Source organism: Alosa sapidissima, chromosome 18 (assembly GCF_018492685.1).
Source record: "Alosa sapidissima isolate fAloSap1 chromosome 18, fAloSap1.pri, whole genome shotgun sequence".
NCBI classification, from domain to species: Eukaryota; Metazoa; Chordata; class Actinopteri; order Clupeiformes; family Clupeidae; genus Alosa; species Alosa sapidissima.
The window spans coordinates 11,951,261-11,969,158 of NC_055974.1; the positions used below are offsets into that span (position 1 = coordinate 11,951,261).

The following is a 17,898-nucleotide window of genomic DNA, read 5'->3' on the forward strand; positions in this document are numbered from 1 at the left end:
CAAGTGCTCTGCAGAAGAGGGCCCTTGTGGTTCCTACCACTAGGCATTTCATTTGTGTCTTGCGGGACTTGTAGTTTAATGACGCAACAACTTACTATGGTTTTAGGGCAACGATAAGACTGAAAAACTACAATATCCATGTTATTATCGCTGGATGCATTTAGCGTTTCCATGAGGCAGGGTTACCATTAGTATTTTAAACATGGACTTTACAAAATGTTTTATGACAAGAGGCAGCTGAATCTTGTATTTAAACGTATTTTATACATTGTCCCTTAGAGATACCGACTTATATCCAAATTCAGTTTAGAAACAGGTTGTCTTTGATGTAACGTTAGTGGCATAGTTAGCTGGTGAGGCACCTAGCATCGTCGATCACAAAATGTTGTTGGATGTTTTACAAGGAGCAGATGCAGGAACTTTCATCATATTTCTAGGTAACTGTTATTGTTGAATAAGAGCTGTGTTGCTTTACGCTGAAGCATATGCACCCTCCGACTTGAGACAGCTTATGGCATTTACGTCAACTCAACTGCAGGCTAACTTGGACTTGCAAACGGCATTCTCTCCCTCACTGTCGAAAAATGGGTTTGCATGGACTGTTAATCATTTTCGTTTCTGTGTGTCTTCCCCCCCTATTTTTGTTATTAAACAAATGTAAACCCTATAAATTCTTTTTTCAGAAAACTTACTTGTAAAGTGAAGATTACGTTGACAAACGTATTGTTAGTAATGTTATGCTCATATTTCAGACACTGCCAATTTTTCGGGTCGCTGCCTACTTAAGAGTTATATAAATACTGCACTGAAACGGTAAGCTTTAATTCGAATCTCTTCATTAATGGAGAAGTTCCTATAATTGTGATTTGTTAAAGGCTATGTTTGCTGTTTTGCTCCAGGGAAGACGTGGTCCATGTGCTTGAGTTCGAAGTGAGCGAGGAGGAACTGCGTGATGGCTTGGACAGTCAGTGTGGCCGAAGGTGACATATTGTTACTTAGCCCTCCATTCTGAAGAAACTGTTATCCTTTATTTTGATGTTTATACATTTCTTTGTCATACATTTTACTTATTAATATTTCTTCCAAGGATGCATTTCCATGGTGGATTTGCAGACCCTTTGGGCTGGATGAAGCGTTCATCATTCAACGTTCATCAATTCATCTCTCAGGATTTATCAACCCTTCTTACACAAACACAGCAATCCAGATCTGCAGTCTTGGTCATGGACTCCCTCTCATGGCTTCTGAGACACCTTGATCCTGTAGTTGTCTGCCAACGATTGCAAGAGCTAAAGAGAGGTGTGCATATTTTAGCACTATCTTGTTATTTACCATATTTACAGAAGCAGTAGGAGCAAAAACTTCACTCTTCTTGGTGGCACCCCTACTGTCTCCTACTGGCTTGTGCCACTTGCCTTCTGTCCCACGCCACTCACCTACTGTTACCTGTTCCTGGGTTTCATCAGGTCCCTTCCCACAGGTGTATAAAATCAACCACCATGCAGTCTGCATTCATAAACTAGGTGCTTGATTTTATACACCTGTGACAAGGGACCTGATGAAACCCATAAATACTGTCCCATGCCACATGCCAACTGTTCCATGGGTTAGGTTTAGAGTTAGGATTGGTATAGTTTGCAAGTGGCACAAGACAGTTGGCAAGTGCCATGAGACAATAGGCGAGTGCTGTGAGACAGTAGGTGAGTGTTGTGAGACCGTCTCGTGGGACAGTCTCGCAGGACAGTAGGAAAGTGGCACGAGACAGTAGGTCAGTGCCGTTGGTTGGTGACGCGTGCCACCAATCACAGTACAGTACCGTTGTGTGGTCCTACCGTTTCTCCTTTTAGTTACAGGCTAGCTATTGGCTTGTTTTGAAAGCATGACTATTTTTCTCCTGATCACCAGGGGGTGCTGTTAAAACCATCATAGGGCTACTGCACTCTGACCTGCACCAGACTAGTGTGGTGGAAAGTGTCTGCCACTTGGCCTCCACAGTCATCTCACTGGCACCCTGGACGAAGGGGCCGTGGGCTTTAGCCAAGACAACAAAACGCACAAAATCAGGAAAAGTTCTTCAAGAGGTTAGACTTTCTATTACTTTTATTAGTCTGTGTTGTCCTTGCAAGTAGTCGATTCTCTGTCAGGTTCTTCTCAGTGTTTCACCCACAGATTTATTTAGTATTCAGCTGTGTAGTTTTTTGTACATGACCTGTTGAGCATATAGCAAATTAGGAGAGGTAAACCCTTCTTAACTTAATCAGTTACTGTGACAAGGTCTGTGTTATGTTTCTTGCTTGTTACGATCATTTCACAGTTCTGTTTTGTATTATACCCATTCTGAAAAGATAGCTTGGTAATTTTTTGTGTAATCAGGAAGAGCTCTTTAGTGTCCAGGAGGATCTGACCATCACTGTGCACAGCAAAGTCAGCCATGCCGTGCCGACACAGGCAGAGCCTGACTCTGAGGTAAACCACAGCCATTTTAAGATGGCAACACTTGTAATTCCACCAATGATTTAATGAACAGTAACTGATTAAGTTGAACTTATCATCTTCTGTCCAATTCTTCTTTCAGGCCGATCCGACAGCCAACCTCACCTTTAACCTTCACCTGTCAGAAATGGAGAGAGAGGCTAAAGAGAAAGTGGCCTTACCCTTTGTCTTCAGTCACGAAAAGTGAGAAGATGTGCAAAACTGTGTCTATTTCTTGATTTTATTTATAAAAAGATTAATAATAATGATCAATAACTACAGGGGTGTCATCATACCTCTTGTGGATATGTTTTATATTTAAATATCCTACTAATTAATGAATTTCTTTTTTGAAACAGGAAATCTGCTCTACTCAATCCGGGACAAGGAGCAGGTCGAATTCTGTATGAGCCAGATGAAAATGATGACTTTGATCAAGAAGATCCTGATGAGGACCTTGATGTCTGAGGATGCACACAGGCAAAAATGACCTTGTTATATTTAAAATATGAACTTAACCAGGGCATGTACCAGTAATGAGTTTGTACCATGATGAACAGTTGTTACTGAAGATCCCAATGGTTTCCCCTCCTGGCTGATGTGGTAGCAAACTGGATGTTTTTTTTTTTTATTACTATTATTATTATTATCATTATTATTATTATTATTATTATTATTCTAGCTGTAGATCACCACATGATGGTGCTGTGCTTCATAGTGAAGGCATTTGCCATATTTCATTCATTTACCACAAGTGATGTTTATGATTTTCCCAGATGGCTAAAATGTTTTTTAGAATACTGGCAAAGGGTCTGCTGATTATTAAGTAAATCTGCTTTGTGGAAAGCCCTCCTGCAGTCTGTAACCTGCGTTGTAGTTGGGAACAAACCTGTAGAAGTTTATTTTGCCACGGAAGTCTATATCTTGAGTCAGAGGATATGTTATTCAGTTTATGTATGTTATTCAGTTTATGTATGTAATCAGCGATATCCAACTGTTGACATCCTGAATGAAAACTGATGTTTTGCGCCAGTATCAAGAATTATGTTTGGGAATTCTGTACCCCAATCCTAAGTGCCAATTCTTTCATTTTAGGATTTGAAGGTGTCAGAACGGCAACTCAAATTATACAGTATACTTTTTCTGCTTCATCAACACGTTTGTTTATTTGATTGAAATATTAACACAATGTCATAGGGGGAAATTGGTGAAAGGGTCCCTCCCCACCAAGCCATGTATACAGATGGAAGCGAACAATGACTCACACTCTTCTTTGGTGTCACTCCCCCAAACATACACACACACACACACGCACACACTCAATAACTCCAACTCAAAGCTGTTTGCTCAGCTTGCGACTCTGCCTCTCACGCCCCTCAAAGGCAGTTTTGGAGTCGCGCATCTCGTCCAGTAGTCGCCTCATGCGGACCATGTCCAGTTGAGCGGTCTCACACTCTTCCCGCAGCTCCCCCATCTCCTCGCGCAGATGTGCGGCGGCCGCAGACAGATGTTCGGCCCGATCGCTGCACTGGGACTGCACACGCCTCGCCTCTGCCAGCAGGGACTCCACGCTGCTCACCACGGACTCCACCTGAGACGCAGACATCCCCTGCAGTGACACACACAGACGAGAAAGACTGAAGTTTACACTGAAATGATTAGGAATAGATTAGGCTCCAACAGTGAAGGCTTTTGTGTGATCAACGACATTTAATGTGGAGCTTTATGGAAATGTGCCTTCATTAGGATCTGAAGACAGGTTCAGGCAACTTGTTTGCGCTCAGACAATTGTACTTAAAATATAAAGCTTCTATGCAACTACATATCCATCAAAATTAGGTTTAGGGGTATCCTGAGCCACTATACACAAAAACAACACTGTATGGTATTAAACACACATAAACAAAGAGGTAATTGTTTCTTTGTGAATTTGTATAACAAAGCAACAGTGAACTAATGGGTGTGGTGGTTTAAAATCCTTTGTATATTTCAACTGCATTGGTGTGCTCATCCAAGCTAGCTTCATTTTGCCTTTCAGCTAATAACAACGTTATTAGCTAAAAAAAACAAATGCTTAAGTGGTGCACAGACCCAGAGCGCGACTCAAGTCTGGAGTCTGGCTTTCAGACTAGACAATAATTATTTGAATGGCTTGGCATTACAAAGTACGTTAATACATGTTCTGGAGGCCACTTCGCAAATGGTTGTTGCCAACTTGTTGGTAAAAGTAAGGGACAACGTTTTATGGAATATGTAGGCTAATGGAGGATCCCTCTGCCGTGTCTTGGTCAGCCAAGGGTCATCGGCATTAAAATTATGGAAGACCTCTTTACTAGGTCGTTTGTAAGGCCTTCCTAGGAGGAAGGACACAATCAGCTATCCCGTCTGGCTGGGGCACTGGCCAACCCATCGCAGGGGGTATGCATCTGATGTCCTAAATGCAGGCTAATCAGCAAGGCTGTGGGGCTATAAGATTACATACAATTATATATATATATATATATATATATATATTTTTTTTTTTTATTTATTTTTTTTTTTTTCACATCGCAGAAGGGGCACATTTCATTTGAGGTCAGTATTGCAAAACAATAGGCCTAACCTTCTAGAGTTTAGGTAATGAAATACTGTAGGTCCATTTCACTGCCAAGGATATCTGGATGAGTCAACAGTGTCCAGAATCCAGGGAACGTTCTTGCCAGAGGAAACCAAAGGCAAGTTGGGGCAGTGAAACTATGGAGAGCTTGGAATACTTGTCACTGTGGCATGTGCAATGCACTGGCGAATGCACTCAGGTTCACAGGGATTTGGTGCTTCAAAAGAGAAAATGGTCAGTTATGCTGATTTCGCACCAGCCTGCATTACTGACCATATGAGCACAATCCTGAACCACACATCACATTCCATCGTGTCCTTCACTGTGTCTGCAGCTAGCTAATCCATCATCTCCATCATTCGTGGCTGCCAATGCCACTGCACCATATTTCATTGCCTCCACCCTGTCTGCCATCACCTCCCATCCTTATCCCCACGCCTGTAGCTGGGCTGTCCTTGTCCTCCTTTGCCCTTGCAAAATCCTCCTCTAGAGTAGACCGGGGTTAAGTTAGTTTAACATTCAACATTCATTCACTCTGCACCAACTGCTGAGCCTTTCTCCACCACTTCCACTGTGCCACATGGGCCTCTTGCCTCCACCATGCCAGCGTTCTTCCTTGGTCCTTGATTCATTTTCTTGGTAAGGTCATTCGCAAAAGCAGAGCCCCCGAAAGAATACAGACCAGAGGGAGAGCTAATTGAATTAAAATTTAACCACTGCAATACTTGGCCAAGTTTTTTCCTGCAAACATAGAAATAGATTTTAGAACCTTTGAAGGTATACACAATGCCTATATGTAAAATAATTTGAACTGATATAAAAAGTATCCCACAAGGCATAGTATCCCCCAGACCTAGAGCCTCATTAATAAAAAAAAATATTTCAGAGACATGAGGGTCTATGGGTAATGGAGCCACTAGCTTGATAATATCCAGACCAGGGCCATTCTCTTGAGAGCCACATATCCTCAAGAGCAAATAGCATTGTTTTCTTGAAGATAAACGGGAAAATGGTTGTTAGATTTGAGTCTGAAGTGACTTAAAGCAGCTTAGCAGCTTATCCTTAGATTGACCAGACCTACACATACGGTGCGGCAAGTAGCCGAGCCTATGTAAAAATAGTAACCTCCTTGTCCATGCGACTGAATGAGTAAGCTAATTTAGAGAAAAAGATTCTGCATTGAACTGCATTACATTATAAATAATCAATTTAGGCCTCACTGTCACCAGGTCATACAGTGATTGGCCATTAGTAAACATCAGCACCAAATAATTACACTCATATTTACATCCACATAAAATCTACAGACTACTGAGTAGTAAGAGATGACCAAAACCACTCACCGCTCTTCCGAACGTTCCGAATCCAGCTTGAGAAGACGTCTGTGGTCATTTGACGGTCAGCCACTTATCCTGTATTCACCTCCTCCTTCTAAGGGGAGACGTGAGTTGGCTCTAAACCAATGAGATCAGCAGGAGGGCACCGTCAAACGTACAGGTATTCAGGCAAGGCCGCAGCCATAGAGTCAACATTACTATTTTAAAATAGTAATAATGTTCCATATAGCTCTGCTCTTCCCCTCTTTGTGTTATTCCGTCTAAGTATGTTTACATTTTTTAAATGCATCTTCATGATGACACCTTAGCATTGACAGAAAAGTTCATTTACAATAAAATGTTGCATATAGTTAAAGGAGAATTCAGGTGTGATATTGACCTAAAGTCTGTTGAAACATGATACCGAGTGTGAACGTATGTCTCATAGCCCATCTCGGCTTGTCCCCCCCAGCTAACAATTTATGGTTCCTGGGAACCATAGTTTTTGGTGTCGGGAACGTTAGTTTTTGGTTCCCAAACGTTCCCCGAAGGTTAGTTTTTGAGTAAGTTTTGGTTCCCATGGAAAGTTTGCTGAATGTTCCGGGAACGTTAGTTCTTGGTTATATAAAACGTTCCCTGAACGTTCCCCTAACGTTATCTAAAGGTTGCAACCTTAAGAGAACCTTCCCCTAACGTTCCCTAACCGTTGCAACCTTCATAGACCTTCCCCTAACGTTCCCTAACCGTTGCAACCTTAAGGGAACGTTCCTATAACGTTCCCTAAACGTAGCAACATTTAGGGAACGTTCCCTTCCCTAAACGTTGAACCTTTAGGGAACCTTCCCCTAACATTGCAACCTTTGCATACCAATTTTATTATTACTTTAAACTACTTTAAACTGCATGAGCAGGAATGCATTATTATATATTTGCAGGAATTAATGAACAGGCAAAATTGATGGGATTTATAACTTTAATATAAAATAATCAAAATACAAAAAAATATAAAAGGTCTAAAAATATATATAAACATCAGACTCCATGTTACCCAAGTATACTAACACAAGGAATTTGACTTTGGTAGGTGCTCTATACATTCAACAAATAGACAGACATGTGGGGATGACCCCACTTATCTGCAGTTCAGGAGAGTGACAGCAGTGGGAAAAGAGTTGTTCTTGTGTCTGGTTGTTTTTGTGTGCAGGGATCTGTAGCGCCTGCCAGAGGGGAGGAAGTTAAAGAGTGTGTGGGCAGGATATGTGGAGTCTTTGGTGATGGTCTCTGCCCGCTTAGGTCCCAGAGTACAAGTCCTGGAGGGGGGGCATTTTGTTCCTCCTCTCCTGCAGCTCAGTGACTGTCGAGCAGGACGACAGCAATATGTCATCGACTGGAGCAGAGGGAGGTGACTGGGAGCTCCTTAAGAGCATGAGCAGCTCATCCATCTTCTCCTCAAATGCGTCCATTCGCTGTGCCATGCGGTAATGGTTGTCCTTATTGCTATGGAAAAATGGATGGTGTTAGTTTTAGTTGGTAAATACATTATATACTTGCATATGTGAACAAATTAAGTGAGTCTTCTTACCTCTTATTTCCGTCTCCATGGCCAAGCCACCTCCCTCTGTACCTGCACTCCAAAATCTGGCGCTAGTTAGCCGATGCTACCAACAGCTTTTTCAATGGTGGTGCTTCGGCATCGGGCTAGCCATGCAAATAAATCACTGTTTTACACCATTTACGAGGCTCAATATATCTCCACACTTCATTGGTAGACTTCCGAGGGCCCTGACATTTAAAACGAGACATTGAGAACTTTGAAAAAGCACTGGTAGTTTACTTACAAGACGATTTATACAGACAGTATCTTCACGAAGTTTAGCGTTTGCAGCCATCTTGAATTTAGTCACGATAAGTCGAGCGACGAGTAAGAACAAGCCAAGATGGGCTATGAGACATACGTTCACACTCGGTATCATGTTTCAACACACTTTAGGTCAATATCACACCGGAATTCTCCTTTAACATTCATTGGGTTTTGCTTGTTGGCGTTATCGCCCATTCAAGCTGCACAAGTATTGCCTTGCCATAGTGTGTGTGTGTGGTTTTGTGAATGGTTTTGTTGGTGTTTTTAATTGTGCCTGTCATCCCCTCAGTATAATAGAAGTTTCTAGAGTATGACTGACTCATGTACATGACAGAGATGATGAGCCAGTATGTGTCATTTGAGCCATATGCCAGCTTGTGTGTCTGTGAACCTCACAGACAAAAGGCAAGAGATTGATAAACCGTTATTGTGTTTTTATTGTATATTAGTGGTATGGTGATACAACATTAAATGTCCCATCAACAATAACATTAACACGTTAACAGATCCTAAATTTACACAATGGGCTGGTGGTTATGTAGGCCTATATAATTTATTCCAGTTAACAATTTGTGATTAGGCTACAGCGGCCAGTGATTCAATTTTGGACAGCGGTGAGTGACAGGCTACTGTAGGTTAACACTTTATGTCTTTATATGGGGAGAGATTGGGGGGGACATGTCCGCATCGAAGTCTATTATGATTACGGCCTTGTATTCAGGTAGCCATTATTGGGGGCCAAGCAGCGAAGCTGCGAGGCAACCCATAGTGATTCTATGTTTTCTTCCCTATTATTACGCTTCCGCCATTGAAGTCTATGGCAGCCCATAGAACCGACTGGTCAAAAGTTGTGAAATTTGGCACACTGATTGGGGACAGTCCAATAATTAATTTCACCAAGTTTCATGCCGGCACCTCCAGCGATCTAGCACCACCAACAGGCCAAAGTTGGACGTGCGTTCATGCACGTAACTTTTGACTCGTATGACCAATTACCAAAAATGAGGTATCGTTGAAATCCTTGGACCAAGCCGAGTTCAACGTCAACGTTCGACGTCAAGTTCCGCCATGATGGATTTTCCGCCATTTTGGATTTTTTCAAAAACCTTTAAAAAGAAACTTAGCACACAACATCTTCAGACCAAGCCACACAAAAGTTATCAATTTTCATCTTCGGAACTAAAACCGTTTGCCTGTAACAGCCAATCGAAATATGCGGCGAAGCCGCCAAACAGGAAGTGAGCTCATATCTCAGCAACCCTTTCATCTGTCATAACCAAACTTAGTACATGACTTATAACCTCATCAGTAGGGCACTCAAAAAATCTGTTGACCTTTGACCTCTAGGGGGCGCTGTAATTAGCGAAAATGCATTTTGGCCTGTAGCTGTTGATGTGTTTGGAATTAAAACATACTAGTGGTGTCTGGTAGTACTTTTGGATGTCCTTAGGCTGACCCAGGCCAACTTGTGATGTCAACATAATTGATTCGGCCGCCATATTGGTTTTAATCAAAAACACTAAAAAGTTTTCACAGGTCACAAATTTCATCTGATTTTCACCAAAATTGGCACAGACCATTTTCAGACCATGCCTTATGTGTTTAATTTTCTGGAACGATTGACAAAAGCATTCGCCCGTAACAGCCAATCGAAATTGGTGGCAAAGCCGCCAAACAGGAAATTACCTTGTAACTCAGCCAATTTTGGGTTGTTTGGCATGGAACTTGCGGTGACTGCTTAATGCTATATACCTGATGCAACCGCATTGAGTTACATGGCAAATTTGGACTGCTGAACTGACTGCTTGGCCCCCTCATTGCTGCTTACAGCTATATTTATAGTAGAATTATTGTCTGTCATAGGTGATCAAGCATCCAGCTACATGTGAGCAGCAGTGTTTTAAAAAATCAAGACGAGCATACTTATTTTTTGACTAAAATATCAAGGCTGTAAATTACTGTTAAAAAATTTGGTCTCTTTTTAAAAATATTTTGAAGCTAACAACCTGAATAATGTGCTTGTAACACATGACCCACTCTTTTGAAAACTATTGACCTTTCAGCATAGTTTTAATTACAGCATTATTAAAGCTTTTCAAAGAAAATGAATGCAGGTGTAAACTGGATGCTAAAGGAGAATACAATTCAGAAAATCATTAGGAGATGTTCATTACGATAAATAAACAAATGTAGGCACTGTCACATTTCCAAGCTCAACACCAATATAAAATGTGATTTGACAAAACACTTTCACTTTATTCTGTCTTCATCTCCACCATTTTATTTCAGCCAACTTAAATCTGAAGGGCAGATGCAGTTGCTGTCAGACAAAGGCGAAATTGGGAATAAACTTAGCCTTTATAATTAACATTACAACAGCCTGTTATTTGTAATGAACTGAAGCAAGATCACTGTTACTGTAGCTTTATATGTAGAGGTAGTGACAGGTCATTCCAAATAAAATTCAACTATTGAAGCTATTGAAATTCAACTATTGAACCAACAACCATTAATTAAACAGTGACTTGGGAATCTGTACCAATGTTTAGATGTTTTTCTCCAACACAAAGTAAATGTACCTTGATTCTGTGCCATACTAACTGAATGGAGTGATAATAAAATGCATGTTAAAAAAATTAGCCATGGTTATGTTACATATCCCCGCCGAAAATACTACAGGCTAAAAACCCTTACAAAAAGACTCCAACATAGTTATAGTCAGATTATTCGTCTAGATCACATACAGTGCAAAACACAACTGGGCTACATGAGAATCACACACATCTGTGACACACGGAACGTTCGCTGTGTACTCTTAGTAGATCATAGTCAACATTCAGGTTGCAACACATAACATTCTGACAACATTACGGTAAGATTTAATATGTTCTTTTTCTTCAGTTTCTTCCTTTCTAATTTAAATGGTGTAATATAATGTGGAAGCGAGTATAACTGTTTGTGTGAATGTGACTTTCATTCATACATGTGTACATGACTGGTTCAGCTTTGGCATGAGGTGTGGTGCTCTTTATATGGTGCACAAAGTTGATCACTTACAAGAAAAAGCTATACTGGAGACAAAGTATAGTTGTGGAGTATTTGCTTGCTGCATATAGTCTGACTCAACGTGATGTAGACTTCAAGCAGATGGAGGCATGTGACTTGTCATGTACAATATTACCAGGAAGTCAGAGGTTGTATAATGGCACAAAAGGCTATATCCCGATACCAATTGCTCAGATATAATATGATGCTTCAGCATCTGTTAAGGTCAGCATTACACACTGTATGTGGATGAAAGGCAACATGCTGCAAGAATATCTTTTCTCACGAATCAAAGTGATGCCGAGTTATTACGACAAAGAGCAACAATATTTGTGAGGCAAAGTTGGTGAGAAGCTTGAGCTCAAAATGATACAAAAACTTGTTGTAGTGCAAATAAAGTGAGTCCGGTGTTCAAAAATAAAGAGATGACCCTTTATGAGGGGGAATGAAAAAATGGTCTATAATAGTCTTTGCACTGACATTCTTATCCAACAGCCAACAGAGTTGCTTAATCTTTAGCATAATCATTGATCTAATGTATACTTTCTGTTTATTTCGGAAGCCTTTGAAAGGCTCACATGGCTAAAAAGAAAACCAGAGATCAGTCGAAAAGACAAAAAAGGCAGAGGGGTGATTGGGCTTCCAGACCTACTGAAAATATAGCCTCAGGCTGAATTCCCATAAGGACTTGAGGTTACAGGCAGGGGTGAAAAAAAACTTCCACAGGTCTCACCCGCTTTGACAAAAAAAAAAAAAAATGTCAATGGTACATTTCCTTTGCTGAGGCATTTTCAAAAGTTACCTGTTATCACTGAACTTGGAACAGAAGGTCAAATGAATCAGGAAAAAGGCTGAAATACAAAAGCTGAGATAATTTTGATTGAAATAAGAAAATGAGAAATCCTGATGTATACAGACCCATCGGCTTGAGATTCATTTGACGTCTGATCCACAAGACAGATGCTCTTAGACCCTCATTAGACAAAATGGCTGAATGTGACAGACATGTTTTCTTTCTTTGTGTTCATGGTGATTATTTCTTATTGGTCTTGGAAGACAAAATATGTCCACACTGTCCTGCCCTGGGTCCTGTTCTTCTTTAGTTAAGCATTAAAGGAATTGCAGGGACAGGCCTAACATCCATTCTGACTGTCTCCTCACGTCCCCTTGTCATTGCATAGTTATCCAACAATCTGAGTATTTTTTTTCTGACTTCAGCTCACATACTGTAAATGTGCCATTTGGTCCTTTTTAACCTGCACTCTCCTTATGCTCAAAATTCCCTAGCCTACAATATTCTTACATCAAAATATCTATCTGCCCTTTCTTATGTACATACTAAAGTTTTTTTTTTCTATGTTCATTTTCAAATACATGTTTTTCTTTTGTATTTCATTGTTTCAATCCATGTTACTCTCTGTCTCAACTGCTTTATGAAATATCTTCTCCAGAATGGCAGCTCTCCTCTCCATGGACAATCAGCACGGGGAAGAAGAATGCATCCTGATAGGCTGGTGGTCTCTCCCTCTCTCCTTCCCTCCCATCCTCTCTATCCTCCTCTTCCTGCTCATTCTCCTGTCGCTCTTCATTCTCTTCGCTCACCTCATTCACTTCCCCCTCCTCTTCCTCTTCTTCGTCGCCGTCACCCTCGAGCACTCCCCTACTCTCCTCGTCCTGCCTGGATCCCAAACCGAGGAAGCCCCCTCCTCCTCCTCCGTCCTCTCCTCGTCCCCCCAGCCCCCCGCCCACGCTGCGCGAGTGGAACAGGGACGCCGGCCGCGAGGCCTGCAGCCGGCCGAGGGAGAAGCCGCTGCGGCTGAGCACCAGCCTCCCGGGCCCCGCTCCCGGCACGCCACCACCCCCCGCCGCCGCCGCCGCCGTCGCTGCCACGCTGGCCCTCATCCCGGCCATGGTGCCCGTGAGCAGGGCCGCCGTGGGGCCCCGCAGCCTGGAGGGCAAGGAGGCGCTGCTGGTGGAGCGCCTGCAGCGGGGGCAGCTCTGCAGCAGGTAGGCCGAGGCGAACGCCACCGGGGCGGCCGGGGCTCCGTTCCCTCCTCCTCCCGCCAGCGTTGGGGCTCCAGTTTGGGCCACGGCCGGGTTGGGGCCACTGGTGTCCAGGTCCATCAGCAGGGCCTCCGAGTAGCTGGGCACCATCTGCTGATTGCAGCGGATGTGCCACTCCAGCTCGGTCATGTCCACGGTGTTGACGCGAGAGATGGCTCTGTAGCTGGAGCCTCCGCCTCCGACGCTACCGTTCCTCTCGTTGTTGGCCGCCTCACTTCCTCCTCCGTCGCCGTCGCCCGACCGGGTCTCGTCGCGGTCGCCGAACAGCTTCTCCACGTGGTAATGCACGTAGGCGGTGCGGTACTCGGCCACGACGCGCAGCGGCCACGACAGCAGCACGGCGGAGGCCAGCCAGAAGACGGCGTGCCGCGCGAACCACGGCTGCCGCGCCGGGTCCAGGAAGGCCAGCATGTGCTCGCGGAAGTCCACGTTCTTCAGGTGCATGCCCTCGCGCGCCTCCATGTAGTCGTCCAGGCCCTCGTTGTCGCCGAAGAAGCGCGCGCGCTGCGTGAGGTAGGCGGCCTCCGCCCGCGCGCTGGCGAAACTGAAGCACTTGGTGAAGCGAAGGCGCACGGCCGGGTGCTCCATCAGGCCCCGCAGGTCCCTGGACACGTCGTTGACGCCGTAGCGGCCGTAGTCGAACTCCGAGGCGGCGGCGTGCGTGTTGACGCGCTCGTGGTACACCTGTGTGCTGGTGTAGGCGTCGCCGTTGCGGTAGCGCGTCACCTGCCGCGTGCGCCGCACGTAGTGGTAGCTGATAGCCTTCCACCAGATGCAGGGCGTGGCCTGCTGGAGCCTCTGCACGCGCTCGTACACCTCGGCCGTCTCCGCCTGCGCCAGCGTGGCCGTCTTCGAGTAGCAGTGCCAGCACTCCACCAGGTACACCACGTACAGCATGGCCAGGAAGGCCAGCGGGATGTAAACATAGCCGCTGGAGCACGGGCTGGTCATCCCGAGGTCGCCGTAGGCGTAGGGCGGCTCCGTGGGATCGTTGGAGTGGTCGAAGGGGGCGGCGGCGAAGGAGAACAAGGACGAGGAGGACGAGGAAGACGGGAGGACGGGCACGGTGCAGAAGGCACACCAGCCCAGAGTGCCGAAGCAGCCGTACATCAGCAAGGTCAGCAGCAGGCACTTCCAATGCGACTCGCGACACAGAGACGCTAGCAGGGACTGCCTCACCGGACGTTGCTGCAGGGGAGAGGGTGGGAAACAGACGTGAGTGGATCAGGGGTGGATTTATAATGACCATTAAATAGATGGAAGGCAGATATCACGAAAACTGGGCAGAATAAATCTGATTCTGACAGAACAAAAAAACATTAGTTTGTATTACAGCTTACTTCTTTTGCATATTCTCTGGTAGTTCATCCTATCAGACAACCATTAACAACGGCTATCACCAACATCTCTAATAAATCAAATAATGCAGTTTAATGATGTAGTTATCCTCATCAAATGGAAAATCCTCATCAGCTTCAATGGACTATATGCCACGAAAAACTATTTCAGCCAGCACATTTATATCCGGTGGAGCATCAGCAAAGGCATCCTCTGCTATTCTGCTCCTTTCATGTTCACTCCTACACTACACATCTTGTTTATGCCTAACAGTGCAACTCTTTATTCAACTTCTACACACGCATGAATCCTTAAACATTTTAACCTGCTCATTCATTAGGTGTAACACCCAACTGGGTCTGTGTGATGGTCAATTGGAAATGATCGTGCTGGCTGAAAAGCCTTCCAGGAAGTGTCTAGCATACTAATAAACAAATTACTATTAATGCATCACTGAAACTAATACAGAATGGTTATTATTAGTTAACAAAAAGTTGTTGAAAATGGGAAATGAGCAGGAAATTAGGGAAAGGGAAATGAGCAGGATTGGAATGTGGGATGCAGGAAATTAGAGAAGGAAGTAGTCCTAGTTAGTGATTCTCTCCAACAATAATATACTAATACAGGTGTGGGAATTCCAATGACTGTTCATCAGCTCGTTTCTAGTGAAGAGCCACAGGGCTAGGGTGGTGCAGGAGGTCGCAATGACACGCTCATTTCATATTCAGTTTGTGTATACTCTGAGGGTATTTGGTTATTAGATTATTCATTATAACAATGGACAATCTTAGTGAGGTGGCCACTGATGCATAGAAAGAAACACTATGTTAAAGGCTAAATATACTTTAGTAGGCCTTACGTACAGGGAAAGGAAAGAGAGAAAGAGTATGCTGGCTTGTGATTCTTTAGAGTTTCAGCTATAGCCAGCAAAAAGGTCCTGGCCATTGAAATAATGTGATGGACAGTTGTCCAGAAAAGCCAAACGCAGGGTATTCTCAGCATAAACTTTTCCGACTGACTCCGTTGTTCTCCAACATAAGTTTGGCATATAATCAAAGGATGCCTTCATCCCTGCCTTGGCCTGCAATGCACTGTTTTTTAGAGCACTGCCCATACACCCTGCTGTATCTCTGTCACCCAGTGAAGAGGAATTGGAGTCTGAGAGACATGCACCCATATGGACTGGGCCATCTGTGTGAAGGGCAAACTGCCGTGAGAGCCGAGGAAAACACACACGGCACACTGACTGCACCACTGACACACACACGGCACACTAACTGCACCACTGACACACACACACACACACACACAGGAGCTTAGCACTGAACAGTCCCAGTTTCTCTCTTTGTCGTCCCTTCCCTCTCCTTTCTGCCTGTCTCTATCAGCATTGATCTGCATGTAACAAGAGACAGAAGGTTAACTCAGCACCTCAGATTGGCAGAGAAAGAGAATGACAATGATAGACCCAGCAAGATTTGTATGTGTGCGTTATGGTGATGTGTCAGTATGGTAATGCAAAATGAGGAAATGTTTCCGAACATAAACGACTTAAAGCCATTGATCAAATAAAACTTGACAAGGTCATCTCGGGGAAACTGCAAGAATCTAGAATGTTCTTTGTTTTCACTCTTTTCCAACTAGTGTATGAATGTGCATCTAACTGCATCAGTGTTGCTGCTTGATCTGTCAGACACAGTATATGTCTATACTCAGCACAAACCTGGATCACTCTATGCATGGCAACTACTGTAATGTATAGAAAAAATGTACTGTATGGACACACAAGCATGGACATGATGATGCCACAGCAGGTATTCTCACTATTCGTTGAAACTGATCTCCCAACACAATCTCAAATACAAGGTGAAAACACAGGCTACATAAAAAATCCCTGTAGCTTTTGTCCCCTCTGTTAAGATACAAGCATGACATTAAGAATTTGCACATTACCAGTGTGTCAAAGATTAGGTGAGTGTATATGACCATAAGTCTATGAAATTATGTCTACTGTAGAAACCTACAATGCAGTGCAGCCATTTAAAAATGGTGAAAAGGCAGATATGGGTATACTAAGTGAATGTACACTTAAATAAAAATTGAACAGGCCTTCTCTCCACTTTCAGCCATTCAATCAAGCGTTTGAAGATGTCCATACTTTGGAAGATAGGCCTATTCTACAGTCTAACCATGTCCACATGCTTAAACGATTCTCTAAAGTTTCCTTTGCATGTGGTGTGGCTTCATGGCCCACTACATGAAAGAAAACAAGCCTACCGGACGTGGGAAAAGGAGACCAACATCTTCAGATCTGGCCTAGGCCCTATCATATTTGTAAAATATAATTTAAATTAATGAGCAGTTATGATATGCTACACTCAAGTTATAGGCCTATTCGCCATAGCCATTAGCTACTCCCTAGAATTTGACTTAATTTGGAGGACTGCTTCTAACAAAAATTGATGTCCACAAAAAGCCAAAACGTCTTACCACCTCTCTGTTAGTCCCGTCTAAAATGGGATCATCCCCCTCCACCGTCACCTCCTGCATTTTCTCCGATTGCCCCCCAGACGACCCCGTTAGAGCTGGGGGTCCGCCCGGGAGGCGCTGAATCCGATGGCCCGCGTCTGGGACCTTCTTGCCGGAGAAGTCACCCCATTCGTCGCTCGACCGGATCCAGTTTCACAACAGCAGTGCCTGCGGCATTCTGGCATTATTTTCAAAAACTAGCATCCAGACACTCCCAAGCTGTTGAACTCAAATATATTGGACATACACGGTCCATTTCATCACATCAGGGCACGTCGCCTGCTAGCCTGTTCCCGACGCTGCCGATGCCATTTTGGCAACTAATTCAAGGATGCGCAGGTAGGTTGGATGCGATTCGTCGGTGCAGAGGCGGTAACGCGGATGCAGGAATGAGCGGAAGATGCTTCCAGAGCTTAGGCTAACAGATCAGTGAGTTAAGGACATTTCCAAAACTAAACACCTAAACCAGGCAAATGAGTAAAATGCTGTCTTTTCACGAGTTGCATTTTATCTGCACGAAAAAATAGCGCACGTCATCGGAGGTTCCTTCCAATCCCGTCTTTCAGGAACGATGCCTTTCACCTTCCGTGTCCCCCCCCCCCCACTGACGTCACCCACCTGTACAAAAACAATCGGGCAGACCTAAACATTTGTCACAGCGGTTTACACGATGTAGCCTA

General features: G+C 43.9%; 2 protein-coding genes across 4 annotated transcripts; one reads left to right on the top strand and one right to left on the bottom strand.

Moving 5' to 3' along the window:
* Positions 1–4,335, top strand: elp5 (elongator acetyltransferase complex subunit 5). 3 transcript variants are annotated; one of them, XM_042069058.1, is made up of 9 exons: positions 1–437; positions 753–813; positions 900–980; positions 1,088–1,299; positions 1,906–2,081; positions 2,374–2,466; positions 2,576–2,676; positions 2,832–2,952; positions 3,568–4,335. In XM_042069058.1, exons 1-8 carry the CDS (start codon positions 383–385, stop codon positions 2,938–2,940), a joined length of 888 nt encoding a protein of 295 aa, XP_041924992.1. In that variant the 5' UTR covers positions 1–382; the 3' UTR covers positions 2,941–2,952; positions 3,568–4,335. The 3 variants fall into 3 exon arrangements, with proteins under 3 accessions (XP_041924992.1, XP_041924991.1, XP_041924993.1); XM_042069057.1 differs by having other exon boundaries at positions 2,832–4,335; XM_042069059.1 differs by lacking the exon at positions 1–437 and adding an exon at positions 452–588 and having other exon boundaries at positions 2,832–4,335.
* Positions 4,336–10,296: 5,961 nt separating this feature from the next.
* Positions 10,297–17,794, bottom strand: LOC121690417 (transmembrane protein 151A). The gene is made up of 2 exons (XM_042070956.1): positions 17,180–17,794; positions 10,297–14,542 (listed from the first exon to the last, which is right to left on the bottom strand). Exons 1-2 carry the CDS (start codon positions 17,237–17,239, stop codon positions 12,722–12,724), a joined length of 1,881 nt encoding a protein of 626 aa, XP_041926890.1. The 5' UTR covers positions 17,240–17,794; the 3' UTR covers positions 10,297–12,721.
* Between the last annotated feature and the right edge of the window lie 104 nt (positions 17,795–17,898).

What these genes read in the sequence shown, in the direction of transcription:
- elp5 (XM_042069057.1), top strand. Translation starts at nt 383, where the DNA reads ATGTTGTTGGATGTTTTACAAGGAGCAGATGCAGGAACTTTCATCATA. An exon ending in AACTTTCATCATATTTCTAG is followed by an intron (nt 438 to 752) that starts GTAACTGTTATT and finishes CTCATATTTCAG; the next exon opens with ACACTGCCAATTTTTCGGGT. An exon ending in TTTGTCTTCAGTCACGAAAA is followed by an intron (nt 2,677 to 2,831) that starts GTGAGAAGATGT and finishes TTTTTGAAACAG; the next exon opens with GAAATCTGCTCTACTCAATC.
- LOC121690417 (XM_042070956.1), bottom strand. Translation starts at nt 17,239, where the DNA reads ATGCAGGAGGTGACGGTGGAGGGGGATGATCCCATTTTAGACGGGACT. An exon ending in ACGGGACTAACAGAGAGGTG is followed by an intron (nt 14,543 to 17,179) that starts GTAAGACGTTTT and finishes TCTCCCCTGCAG; the next exon opens with CAACGTCCGGTGAGGCAGTC.